Source organism: Talpa europaea, assembly GCF_964194135.1.
Source record: "Talpa europaea genome assembly, chromosome: 9".
Taxonomy (NCBI): domain Eukaryota; kingdom Metazoa; phylum Chordata; class Mammalia; order Eulipotyphla; family Talpidae; genus Talpa; species Talpa europaea.
The window spans coordinates 92,247,810-92,262,297 of NC_140076.1; the positions used below are offsets into that span (position 1 = coordinate 92,247,810).

The following is a 14,488-nucleotide window of genomic DNA, read 5'->3' on the forward strand; positions in this document are numbered from 1 at the left end:
CTTTCTGGGACCCCAAAAATAACCTGTGACACATAAAACCTGAAATCACACTCACATGAGTAAAAGCAGGAATGATGTGAGAAGTACCCATCCTGGGTAAAGCTGTGCCCAGGTAGGAGCTAGGCAGGGTCACTCTTAGTGCTGCAGCCTCTGGAACAGCTGCTACAAAACCAACATTGAACAATGGTTTCACTTTTTGTCCTTTTGTCATGAAAGCAAAAAATCTTCTTTGGACTTCTTTCGGTTAAGAAAAACAGGTACTAATGTAGGTCTTTTGTAAAAGCAAAGTGGTATAGCACAAACTTTTGAAAAGTAGGGGATACTTGTAAGTGATTTTGTTTCACATATGGAAAAGTGATGACATGTACCTAAAAGACATGTAGCTTAAGGGGAGTGATGACCAGGGTCTTCTGAGAGCTCACTGGTACCTAAGGCACAAATAAGAGGACTGAGAGGACCTCACCCCTCAATTCAGCAGCCACCTCTGAGCCCCTCACCATGCCAGGGAGGTTGCTGAGTGTTGGGACTGAAGAACCCATATGACTAGGGGGGGAATCAGTGTGTAGCTCTTTTATTTTTTTTGTCAGACATCAAGGACCGGCTTTCTCTAGCTCTTTGAGTGTTAGCAAACTCCAAGGACAGCACTTTGGGGGCCCCTCATTTGCCTTTCCTTTTTGAGACACAAGTGGCCAATTCTGAGAGCAATTGAGTTGTGCTTGAAAAATGTCAAGTGCATTTGGAAGCTACACATTTTTGCTGACGCCTGGAGTCCGAGCTGAGCTACTTCCATGACCGACCGCTGGGAAGAAGTTCAGTTGGGGCACCACAAATGATTCATTGGAGCATACTGAGTAGACCCCTGAGGGGGAAAAGCTGTCTTAATAGCCAATTCAGGGAAAAATCCCCAAGAAGTCCCCTAAGACTTTGTGGTCCTCCCAGTGACTGTCTGGCCAGACCATTACCTTGTGGGTCAGCTTCAATTTTTTCTTTTTCCCTACAGCATGTGATTGCCATTGTTGTGTGAACCAGAGCTTGTGTCTTTTCAACTTCTACTTATGAATTTTCTCAAATATACAGGAGAGTTGGAAGAATACTCATACACCATAGGAGTAACCATCAAGTTTCAACAGTTGCTGCCATTTTGCCCCATTCACCTTATCCATTCATGGTGAGCTGGAGTTAGAAAAATTTTAGCTGAATCATTTAGATGCAAGTTGCAGACTTCCTGACACTTTGCCGAAGCATTCAAAACTTGCATTTTAAAATATGTAAGTACTGGGCCTCTATTGGTGGCCTAGAGCGAAGTCTCAGCACTATCACCAGTACAGCTGAGTTTGATTCCTGGCCAGGGGGTTAACCCACATATGGCGCAGCAGACTTCTCCTGTCCCGCCTAATGCTCCCCTAGCAGTATGTTTCAGTAAATCTGCCTGTTCTGCCCCCACTCTGTCCCTGGTGAATCCTCTCACCCCCTCCCACATAATTCTGACCTACACCCCAGCTCTTCTACACACACAAAAAAAAAAAAAATTGATGAAAAAATTTAAAACTACTAGCAATCTAGTATATTCTCTGTAAATCAAACACTGAAAAATACAAAAAAAAAGTTAGGAGAGCATTTCGTAAACTTAAACATACATAAGAATCACCTAGGGAGCTCCATGCCCGATACACCCCCCAGGCCCCAGAACTAAGTCTGGAAGGAGCCCAGAGATCTATGCTCTTCTAGATCTGAAAGCAAGCATTAATGGAACACAATCTGAAGGCCACATCTTTAGAATCCTTCTTTTTTAATTTGTTCAATCTTGTGAAGGTCTATGACACTGGGGGGTAACTATTGTGAGGGAAAAAAGTCTACATACTTTTTGTCCTCTGGACTCATGATGTTTAGCACCAGAAACCAGAAAGAAGACGTGATAACTAAATGAATTTCTTTTTAGCTGTGATCTTCAGAGACACCACGATACCAAAGTGCAACCTGAAAGAGATAAATATCCTGCAAGAAAAATCAGTGTTTTTTCTGTACAAGGATCTGGCCCAGTGTGTATAAATATAGACACTTTCCTATATGTACATATGCAAACTTGTAAATCTGTTTGGAAAGCAGGAATCAACGTGGCAGAAGGAATCCTAGTTATAAAATCCAACATGCTCACGGGATTGTCCTTTCAGCATTCCCTATTTTGGCCTTGGGAAGGTTGTAGGTCACTTGCTTAACAAGATTTGTGGAGTACCCAGTGTGTGTTCATTCTAGAAAGTTAGAACAGAGCATTAAACAGAATAGCTGATTATTTTAAATGTCATAGAAATTCATTTGTAATGATAGGGATAGAAAATAAATAATACACAAATGAAGAAAAATAAGCCGTTATAATGGGATGGAAAATGACAGGGCAAGGAATGAGGGGACCAGGGAAGATGCTGTGAGAAAGTGACACTGGAACAGAAAGTTAAATGACGTGAAGAAACAAGTGCAAAAGCTTGGAAGCAGAAATGTGCTGGATATGACATGCTAATGAATAATAAAAGAAAAATGTAAATAATGAGGTAAGGGAGGAAACTATGGTAGAAGATACAGTTGGAGAAGTGGCCTGAGAGATCGCACAGGCATTGGAGGGTATGGGTAGGACTTCTGATTTTATTCTATGTGTTATTAGTAGCATTTCTTTCTTCAGACAGGGGTGGGGGGCAGGGGAAAAGGTGCTGACATGTTAACAAAATTTAACTCCCCTTTTAAAAAGAGGTATAGAAAAAATACTGAAGTGTGTGTGTGTGTGTGTGTGTGTGTGTGTGTGTGTGGTCAAAATATATCCAAGTATACAAATAGATTCTTAAGTATACAAAGTGATCAGGAAAGATCAGAATAGGTTTTCCAGGGAGGAAATTGGAACGTGAGCCTGAGTTGGCTATGGTAGGGTGGGAAGCCAGGAAAAGCCACTCCAGAGGCATTGCCCATCATTCACAAACACAGGTGGCATAAACAGGCAGGTTAGGGAAAGATGCATCTTTTGGTGTGACTGAAGCATAGAGTTCATGGAACTGGGAGCACAACTTAGAGAGGATGATAATAAAGTCCCGTCAGCGCACATATGCTGGTGCGTCTTTGGCCCTGGGACCGCCATCTCAAAACTGTGTGCCTGATTTCAGAGGGTCTGTCAATTTACACAAAGTAAATGAAGTCATTAGCTCAGTAGTGGTTGTAAAGATTCAGGTCCTATGTTAAAGTTTGATTTTCCTCTTTTAGGCACTGCAAAATCAAGAGGGATTTATATGCCAGGTCATGATAGCATTTGTAGTTTGGGATGAAATATGGCAGGAAAAAGGGAGGCTGGGCAGGGGAGATTTTTAGAAATAAAAGTGATGTGATTCCTTACCCCGCTATATGGGAGGAGGTGAGGGGAGAGAGGAGGTGGCCAGGATGCAGTTTTTTTAGGCAACTGGAGTAACAGGATTTCAGGTGGTGTTTGGAGAGGGGCAGGGAAAATGGGTGCAAGTTGTTCAAAGTGACCCTGGCTGTGAACAAGGTGACGGCCAGTGCACCTCTGGAATGCAGGTCTAGACCTCAGGGAAGAAGCTGGGCTAGAAATGGAGCTCTGAAGACACACGCAGTAGCTCAGTGTAGTGGTGGGAAGGCACAGTGGAGGTTCTCTGTGACCCAAGCAGACAGGTAAAGGAGGGCCCTGGAGCCCTTGGTGGCTTTTTCAGGCTTTTATTGAGCTTTTATCAGGTATGAGGCTGGCAAGCCCCCAGCCAGACTTCACTTTTCTGGGCTCTCTGGCGTTCTTGTTCTTCTCTCGTTCTACTCTGCTCTCTCGTTCTGCTACTCTTTATCTGCTGGTTCTTCTTTCTGCTGGCATCTCCATGATGCTGCCCTTATAGCCCTGTCTCTGCCCAGGTGTGCCCACCTATGCATGCCCACACCCCACTCCAGGTGTCCGCCATCAGGCATGCATCTAGAACCCCAGGGATCCATCATTAATGCTAATGGCAGGAGGGCAGAAAGCCTGTTAATGACCTACCCTACACTCAACCATGGGGCTAGACCTTTGTGGGAGTGAGAACCAGTGTCTGTGTGATTTTTAAATACTCAGGGACAGCTCCCAATGTCCACACACTCCTAGGTTTTAGTTTGCTTTCTATTTTCACTACCCACTCTTGGAAAGTTGTTCAAGAAATAAGTTTGAAGTTGTCCTAAACCAAGTTCCTGAGTTTTCCTATTACCCAGATTATGGTGTGCATATGTTCCCACTTAATTATAAGGGAGTAGACTATTACTGATTTGGAAACTCTTCAGGTGTTTGACATTTATCAAGCTTTAATTTAAAACTCATGTTTCAGGCTCCTTATGTTGCTCTGAAACATTAATTTAAAAAAGCAACTCATAATGCATTGAGCATTTAATATGAGACACACCCTGGTTTAAGTGCTTTTCCTACATGATCTTGTGTAATCCTTAAAACAACCAATGTTTTGGCATGAGGTGCCTCTGCTCTTTTTAGCCCCATATTACAGTGAAGGAGCTGGAGGCTCTTGAAAACAGTGTTTAGGTAATTTAGGTGAGCTCACCTGCCTAGGTAGGGCACTGCCAGGACTCCAATCCAGGTGTGTCTTGCTCTACAACACTGCCTTTACACATGATACCTACTGTCTCCCCTTTCCAAAGACGCTAATCTGGAACTTTCCAAGAGAGCTATTGGGCAAGGAATACAAAGTCTTATTTATGGAACCAAACCTCTTGGCTTCATCAGATCATTACACATACTTATGGTACAAATAAACTTTAAATATCAGTTGTTTATTTTAATGTTAGCTATGCTAAATAATTCACTAATCAGATACTCATTTCCTGACATGATTGTCAGTCACATCAGACTCATTTGATCTTTGTCAAGGATTAAAAGACTCTCAAGGTTTTATCTGAAAACAGCCACAGACAAATATGTATAATGACAGTGCTTCTTGCCTCAGAACCCTGCTGGGAGAGCATGTACACCCCCTCGTGCAGGGGCAATGTGGGATTGTAGGTCCATTAAACTCTGGTAATAATAGTATCCACCTCTAGAGGCAATGGGAGACTTAATTGCAAGTAAAACATTTAGCATTGTAGCTGACACATAGTTTGTGGCCCAAAAATAGAGTTGAGCTTACAGAAGACTTAAAGTGAAAAGAAATGCCTGTATAACATTTCATCTTAGAATGGAAGCTGAGTAATATCACAGCAAGAAGGGAATGATTTTCATTCATTCATTCATTCATTCATTCATTCATTCATTCATGTCTTCCCTGGGTGCTGAAGTTTGAGTTGGGTACTGGGAACATAAACATGAACAGGGTCCAAAATAACACATAGTCTCTGGCCCTTAGCTGCTTGGGCTGTGGAGCTTAACCCATGATGTAAAGCCCACCATTTATTTTCTGGAAATCCAGTCATCATTTTAAACAAATAGAAAATTTGTACAGAAAATCATATTGGAAGTCTTAAAAATTGGTACACATGAGAGAAAATCTACTGTCAAGGAATTGATTGTCCTTGAAGTGTCCAGAGGGAGAGTCTGACCTCAAGGAAGGGTCATAGCCATGTTGGTAGTGGACCTGCTTATCCTGTTTTAGCACTACTCAACCAAGGATACCTTGTTTAATTGGCAGGGAAAGGTGCCTCCAAAGAACCACAATCACATGACTTAGAAGTTCAGGGTGACACTTGAGAGCACAGACTTCAGCTCAATCCTTGGGCTGTTCCGTGCTCCTCCAAGTTTGATATCTCGTATCACAAACAGAGATGCGACAATACTTAGAGTGTGAGAAGTTGTGGTGATATATTTCAAATGCTTTTAAATAGTAGGTATCTAACATACAATGATGCTTAGCATCATGGTTGTCATCATCATCTTTGAGGGACCCACAGTTACTCGGTTTCCATGTTTGCCTTAAGGACTTTGCAGGCTTGTGCAAGAGAAAAATCTAGATGTTTATGTGAAAGCAAAAAAATGGACACTTTAGGGAATGAATTCGTGTCACCCTCCCACATGCCCTGGGTCCACAATAGGATAGGCCAGGTAACCAGGACGATAGTGGGGTGAGCACAATCGCAGTCAGCGCAAAAGAAGCAGCAGGTGCATTTCATCAGCCCCCAGGCTGACCTGACTCTCCCTGTTCCTTGCAGGCACTTTCTCTTTAAGACCTCCTCAGGCAGCACACCCCTGTTCAGCAGCTCATCCCCTGGATACCCTCTGACCTCAGGAACCGTTTACACGCCTCCGCCCCGCCTGCTGCCCCGGAATACCTTCTCCAGGAAGGCCTTCAAGCTGAAGAAGCCCTCCAAATACTGCAGCTGGAAATGCGCCGCCCTGTCCGCCATCGCCGCCGCGCTCCTCTTGGCGATTCTGCTGGCCTATTTCATCGGTAAGTTGCCGCCGACCCGGCGGGGAGAAGGTGGGGAGAGGCCACGGTTGGGTGAACGTTGTCTGTACAATTGGCTTGTTGGCTCCTGAAAGATGTAAAAATGAGTGATGGATGGGAGTGATTTTTCCCTCCCGAAATCCATTTAAACCTGATGAGTTTCTCCTTCATGATTCTAAATGACATTTATCAGAGGGGAAATTAAGCATCCTTACAGTATTCTTTCTTGGAGAGAAACTGAAAATTGTCGTTCCTGCAAACCCATCCCTCATTCCCAAAGTAGCCTTCTAGTCCCCTCCATCATTGAATTTTAACTCTCCGTTCTGAAACCCATGCCATACGGGGCGACTTTAAACACCGAATCGAGAAAACCATAGTGAGCGGCAGGTCTGGGAACTTCCTGATGCAAAGGAAAGCCAGAGGAGACAGCGTGTTCGCAGAGCTGGAAGCAGGAGGAGGAGGGAGAGGCTGGAGCTGCAGCCAGGTCTTTGTGCAGAATCCCATTGTGCAGACGCCCAGATCTTGCCCAGGTCCCTGCCTTTGCCCTGTCCTCTTGGCCTCAACTCACTCCTCACCTCGTGCTTCTGAATCGCGCTCACCTCCCACGCCAGCCGTGCTGCAGGGAACTCAGGGTATGAGTTAGGGTAGCAGATTGATGAAGTCGCGTAGGCACCTTTCTTCCAATGCCAAGCTTGTTGGTTCACATGTAAACTCTGGGAAGCTGCAGGCGCCAAGAGGTGCCACTTGCGTCTGAGCCTCCTGGGCTGGACACCAAGCCTGTTCGCAGCTTCTGGCCCCAACAAAGAGCCCCATTTTGGCTGTTCTGTTGGGGCAGTTGCCATTGGCAGGGCTCTTGGCAACGGTGGAGGCCAGGTGACGTTCGTTAAAGTTTATTTGAAACACTTGATGGCGCTGGCGGGGTTTCAGGGCAGCCATGATGGGGCCTCCCCAGTTTGTGCTATATTGCAAAGCAAACCTATAAAATACCAGCAGAAAGAGGCCAACTCCAAAACAGTTCTCAGCACTTAGACTGAAACTCCTCCCATTTACAAGAAAGGAAAGGCAGTGCTGGCCTTTGCAGCTTCTCCCTGTGTGGTGGGGATTCCTCGCCTCCTTCATCCTCGGGTGGGCCGGAGGAGGGCCTGGTCCAGAACTTCCCAAACATGCCTGTTGGTAAAGGAGGGTGACTGTGCACCCCACAGAGATCTGGGGCCTGCCCAAGGCAAACCACCTTAAGCCATAAACCAGAATGAGGGTTCCACTCTCCCATATCATGGCTGTGCTCATTTTAACATGGAAAAATCAGGCTTTACCTTCCTGACCAATCGCATCTTAGGCATGGCCTCCCAAAATGAGAACATTGACACTAGGCGCAAAGGGGCCACACTTATGTGACGCTTTGCAAAACCACTGAACCCCAGCTCTACGGGGGGCCTGAAGTCCAGCACTCACACACCCTAATTTCCAGACACATCTGCTTCTCACTTACCCCGTGATGAAGGATGGAGGAACAGGTGACCTGAGGGAGGGGGGAGACCTCTGTGCCACCCTCAATCCCTGGAGTTGAACCTCACGTTGTGAAAGGTGGTTTTGTGTGCCTGCCCAGGTAGCTGTGCTGAGGGCTCAGGGCAAGCACGTGGAATGTGCCCTTGGGATTTTTGCCTGATTTGGCTTTGTGTCAGAAACTTCCAAAAGGGTACTTCTCGGCTCAATGTTCTTCCGGGCTGGGGGCTGATGGTCCCTGGGGAAGCCCAGATACAGAAACTGAGGTGATGCTGGTCTCAGCTGGTACCATCCCCACTTGCAGGGGAGAGATAGATGGCTCCTGCCTGATTTATTGAGCTTGATAGTTAAAATATAATAGCTTTCTGCAGGGCGATCATCTAAATGGGAAATCATAGACTGAGAGTTCCATGTTTTAATCGGGTGTGTAGCTTGTAAGTGATGGATCAGGAAGCATTTACCCTCGGTCTGGAGGCTACTAGAAGCTGGACCTGAGCATCAGATGGTTTATTAGTTTATAATCCATCACTTCCGATTATGGATGCTTTAGGTTAGATTAGGCTTTGACCCTGGGGTATTGAAGAATACTCAAAATGAGCGATGTAATAGGCCAATTTACCAGGCTCTGATGATGGGGAGGATGGAGCTGTAGGGTTACTCTGGGCTGCTCTTCAGAGGGGGTGCGGTCTGTGAGCAAAATGAGGGGTCGAGATTTTGAGTGCTGAGCACAACCCCAGTGCTCCGTTCCCCCTTAGGCTTGGCCAAGTTATTTTCCTCCTGTGTCTTGGATTCCCAAGTACAACATGGGGGCCATGGTGGTTATTTACATGCAGAAACTCCAAAGTATGGTGAGGATTAATTAATGTATATACATCACTTTGAAGATGAAATGCAGTATTTCATTAATTACGGAGCTGCAGGGCCATAAAGAGTGTGTTGCAGACACAGAATAGCGCTGTTGGGAGCAAGCAGTGATTCTGCTACCTAGAAAACACCCATCAGAAAGGACACAAGGACATCAAAACCAAAGCTCTCCTGTTAAGGAGATGCTGGCACTTTTTAAGAGCTGAGGCCATTCTGGTCCCTACATGTCTCCCATTCCACCAGAACATGACAGATCCTAAAATGGAAGCATCCGCCCAGGACATATATGGACAGGCCCTGGGTTCAGCCTGCCAGGAACTGTGACAAATAGGTCGAATTATCTTCCTTGTGTGTTCAGACCCATCGAGACAAGACTTTCCAGGAATGAGCAATTTAGATGAGTTCAGCCCATGACAGGTTCTGTAGATCTGGCCTGTAGATGGGTGTGGACGGTGGGTGCTAGGGGGTGCTTGTTTAGGAGAACATGAACTTGGGCATGCACGCAGGAGCCCCTCTCAGGAAACTGTCTTTCTTTCTTGGGAAGCCCAAGTACTTCCATTGCCTGCCCTGCTCCCTGACAGGCCGCTGGAGCCCTAAGTTTCTGAATCATGGACCTGGCCTAGAGTTTCTTACCTGCTTTATGTCAAATATATGGCACTTCTATCCCCTGGATGTATATAACAACTGGTTAGAACCTTCTGCTTCTTCAGAACTGTAAGCTTTTCTACTTAAACACTTTTATATGATTGTTAAATTTGAACCATCCCCACTGCCCCAACGTACACTCTGGCAGAACACAAAGGGGCATAGTCCACTCAGTTGACAGGAGCTGATGATGCCAAGGTCTGAGCATCTAAGTCACAGACTTGAAGACTTAGGTCCTCGGTCCCTGAGGCCTAGTCGAGCATCTTTCCCGTTCTCTCCTAAAGAGAACAGTTAGCCCCAGATCTCCCAACACCAGGTCAAACTGACCAAGTGACCCCCTCTGGAGCATCAACTCACTTGTGTCAATTTCTATCCTTATTAGTAAGAGAAGGACGATGCATCCTCTCCTTCCAGAATCACTTCTAGCTCCATGGTGAGAAAGCATAACTCCTGGGTCTCATCACCTGTCCTCATATCTGTGCTTTCCTAAACTTCTGTAAAGATCCAGGTAGTAAAAAAAAGTTTGCTTTCCTGGGCCCTGCTGTCTCTACCACAGCTCAGCTCTAGAACAGAAGCAGCGGGCACGGCGTGTAAGCACAGGGGCACAGCCACATTCCAGAGATTTCCCCGGTGGACCCGAAAATTGGGATTGTGTGCATTTATGCTATGCCATGAGAGAATCTTTCGGTCATTTTCGACCATGTAAGGCTCACGTGCTGTTAAAAGCGTACAAACAAGAAAACAGGTGTTGGAATGGATTTGGTCTACTGGGCACAATTTGCCAGCCCTGCTTGATGATTCCGCCGTTCTCCAAAGAGTACCTTTTCAGAAAGTCTCCTCCTTTAAAAAAAGGAAATTCCTTTCAAACTGACTAAGTATCCAGCCATATGTCCACCGTAAATGGAGCGGGTGATTGACATTTTCTGAATAGTCATCTCTTGGGGCCCGTGGGGCATTGGGTCCAGGACCCCATGGATCCACACATGCTCACATCCCCTGTGGGACCTAGGCACATCCTCCTATTTATTTTAAATCACCCCTGGGTTACTTACAATACCTATTGCAATGCTATAGCAAATGCTATTTGATAGCTTTACTATTTAGGGAATAATGACAAGGGGGAAGTCTGTACCTATTCATCTAGCTACATAGAGTGTATTTTCCACTAGCAGCTGGTTGCATCTGTGGATGCAGAACCTCAGGTGTGGAGGGAGAGGGTATGTCAGTCCCACCCCATAATGAATAATGACATCTGAATTTCTGGCCTGAATCAAATAGTAGGGCAAGCAACCCCCCTTGCTCTTTAGTTGCAAAACTTTCTCTGGGATGAAAAGTTGGCATCCTAAAAGATGGCTTGAAAGGGTTCTCCAACTCTGGGCTGGAGTGGCCTTGCCTGGCAGTTGTGCACATGCCCTTGTCCTCCAACACCAGTCACTCCATGTTCTCCTGCAGAGTCCCCGTGTGTTTGAAAAGATTCCTCAGTCCCTTCTTCGATGAGGTCTCCAATGGGTTATAACCCTGCCAGGCCATGGCCTGACATGACTTTTGTCCCAGGTAATGGAGCCTAGATCTAGTTTCCTTAAAAGGCCCCAAAGTTCACGCAGGGCTCCCCCACATCAACGATGAAAGATGCTTGTAAGGATTTGGCTTTATTCCCAAGAATCCTAGAAATTTTAGGACGAGAGTCAACATAAAAGTTTAGCCTGCAACAGAACTCAATCCGCGCATGGCCCCTTCATTAAAAACACTACATAACGTGTGCTGAGCTTTTGTCAAAAACTCTTTGAGTGGTTGAGAAAAGAAGGGGGGCAGGGAGACGATAAGAGCATTTGTGTCATCCTCAATTAGTTTTGAGCTCTTCAGATCTCTGACAAACTAAAATACATATATATATTAGAAAGTCACCTTGTCTTTTTTCACGACAGTAATTCCTGCCAAATATGAAATAGTATGTTTTAAGTAAGCTGTTCAATGCTCTGTCTTCTCTGCCACTCTTACTTTGATCTGGGAAGAACGCAGGCCATCAACATGTCAGGATGTTAAAAGTGTGGTAATTTGGGGTGCTTTCAGTTTCCTTTGAAAACAATGAGAGATTATTTTCTATGGAAACTAAAAGCCTACAATGCGTTGAAAGTTGCTACACTTGAAAATTGATATGTTGAGACTCATACTGATGAATCCTGCCTTCTCAGCTGCTATTTTGTGTATTCCCATCTCAACGAACAGAGCAGCTTGGGGGAAAACATAAAAGAAATGACAGAAAACGATGATACCAGTTCACTTACCTGGCATCTTGTTGGGGACACAGCTTAGGAAAGTTGGGAACCTCTTCATTCAAACTCCTTGCTGCTCTTTGACTCTGGGAGAGAAGTGAAACCTCACCTCCTGTGTGAATTCCAAATGCTGTACTTACCTCTGTTATCTAAAGGGCAAAATGCTAATGACTGAATACAAACAATACAGTGAATAACATTTCCAGGCAGGTCACACCTCCTTGTTAGCCACTTGGGAAGTCTGGGGACCCAGTTACAGGGTGTGAGCTGCAGACTTTTTATCTAGTGCATATGCTAATGTGCTCTTAGCTGGATAATAAAGTCCTGTCGTGCTCACACACTGGTGCATCTTTGGCAGTGGGACCAGGAGCTCATAACCAAGTGCCTGGTTTCAGAGGGTCGGTCGATTTACACAAAGTAAATGAAGTCATTAGCTCTGTGGCCCTTGCCTGGCAGACGAGTGGTAAACATATACCACTGCTGTGACATTCAGAAGGAATGAGTTCTGGGCCTCCCCGGTGGCACAGCGGTTGAGCGCTGGGTTGTGAAGCTGACCGCAGCCTCTGCAGCGCTGGTTCAATCCCCGGCTGCTCCCCGGCCACGGGAGGAGGGTCTCCTGCCGCCCGCTGCTCCCCTCAGCAGTGTACTTCGGTCCTTCTGCCTGCTCTGCTCCCCGCTCTGGCCTTGGTGAATTCTCTCACCCTCCTGCGCTTCTGACTGTACCCTGTGCTTGTATAAATAAATAAATAAATCTTTAAAAAAAAAAAAGGAATGAGTTCTTCAAAGTGAGATGCTTTGCTCCCCACCTGTCAGAAATCAAGGTGCTGGGGCTCTCACACCCATGTAGGCCAACGCGGGGGTTTCCTGATAATGAGGATGCAGCTTTTGGTCCTGATGTTTAGAGTGTCTTGTTGCAAAACCAGGGAGAGGTGAGTAGGTACCACAATACCATGTGCATCTGGGACCACAGCAGGGAGAAGAGGGGACCATGGTGTCTCTTGGTCTGGGGTTTCATACCTCTGTGAAGTACGTGTAATCTGAAAGAGTGTAAAGAAGCCGCCACCAATCTGCCCCTGCATCTCCATTCAGGCCTCTATCCTGGACCTTCTCTGCAAGCAGGCTCTTGGCAGCAGCAGTCCAGAGCAGTCGTGGTTTCCTGGGATGTTATCATCACCATCTCCACACTCACACTATTCGTTTGACCATCACTTAGCATGTGTACCAACCCCACAAATCCTCCAGCATCCACAGGAAGCTGTTAAATCCCCTATTTCTTAAGTCTTTTGTTTGTTTCTTTTTTGTACTTGTTGCTTGATTTAAGATTCTGGGCACAATTGAATGTATTATTGTAAATAAGTATTTCATTCTGTTTTAACAGTAACACAGTTACAAAGTTTCTTGCCTTGGTAATTAGAAAAGAATTAGTTTGAAGTGATGGGAAGCACATATGTGAACTTTGATTTCGGGGAGGTCTGGGTCAAATTTGGGTATGTATCGCTAAAGGCTATGTGAATGTCTGTTTGCTTTTTGATCTCCTTGCGTGTCAGTTTCCACATCCAAAAATTGGATTCATTCCTACCCTGTAAAGATGTTTCCACCTTCATTGGAATATACAGGCTTCCAACTTTTCTTCTAATCCAGTGTCATCATGTATGAGAAGTGTCTTTATTGCATGCGTCACCAAGGGGAGGAAAGATAATTAAACTGTGACATGGTCTCTTAGCATTTACAGTTTTTATGTTGCAGTTTGGAAAGAGGTGGACAGTCACCTGGATTGAGTGCAACCATGTGAGTAGGTCCACAGCCACACTAACAGAGCTGTGTGCTAGCTGGCTGGCTTCAACTGTAAGAAAGCACCAATTAGAAAGTGCATTCTGATCTCAGAGGTGTGGAAACGTGGAAAAAAAAATACAGGCACTGGAACCAGGGCTGTACAGTGAGTGCTACCCAGCCCACAGTAAATGTTCTGCTATTGGGAGCCATTGTGATGGTTGTATTGGCTACCAGGCCAGGTCTGGGGGAAAGATTAAGCCAGTTGCTTGCATCATGGAATCCCCAGAACAGGGCCTGGCAACTGGTAGGCAAACCCACAAATATTTTTTGAATGAGTGGATGTCAATTGGGGATAGAGTTGAGTTGGTCCACTGGTGGAAGGCATTTTCAAGTACCCAGAATCCCTGATCCCGAGTTCCAGTTGCTCCCTCTTAGAAAGGAAAGTCATCTCTGGTTCCCTGATGCTGTAATTGCCTCTGTTCCCAAATTGCATTTCTAAGTTCGAAAGCGTTTAGGCAAAGGAACAGTTAGGAGGGCTGTGTAAGTACCACATTGAAGCCTTCTATAGGAATCTGTGAGTCCCTGAAATGGAGAGAGCTAGCCGAGTGAGACTGGGAAGTGTTTGTGTCTGGCATGCAGCCACCATTTGGCACTCACATTATGAAAGTGTAGCAGAATTTAGTTGGAGTTCAAGGTGAAGAAGCAAATAATGGCATAAATCTGAAAGTCTGCTGGCTCCTTCTCTGTAAATGAGGATGTGCTAAGAAATGAAAGCGATTGCTACAAGGCACCAAGTAGAGAAAAGCACTATTATATGGTGAATTAGGTTTGTGTACATGAGCCATACAGAATCTTCTGTGCTTGGAAATGCCCTGCTTAGCTATATGGTCTCATTCTGCAGAAAACTGACCCAAAAGGAAAATTTTATGACATTTGTATTTCTCTCAAGGTCACCTTAAACCAGATTTTGTATGCCCTTCACCAAAAAATTCCTTCATAGAAAACTCGTATTTGGGTTGTTAAGAACAGATA

At 45.4% G+C, this 14,488-nt stretch overlaps 1 protein-coding gene across 7 annotated transcripts in view; it reads left to right on the top strand.

Moving 5' to 3' along the window:
• TENM2 (teneurin transmembrane protein 2) overlaps window positions 1-14,488 on the top strand; it is a gene marked incomplete at its 5' end in the record, with an annotated part of 889,116 nt that overhangs the window by 645,521 nt on the left and 229,107 nt on the right. For all 7 annotated transcript variants that reach the window (XM_084243831.1, XM_084243832.1, XM_084243833.1 and 4 more), the window contains one exon: window positions 6,163-6,401. In XM_084243831.1, the coding sequence (XP_084099957.1) occupies window positions 6,163-6,401 (239 nt within the window). The remainder of the gene's footprint in view (window positions 1-6,162; window positions 6,402-14,488) is intronic.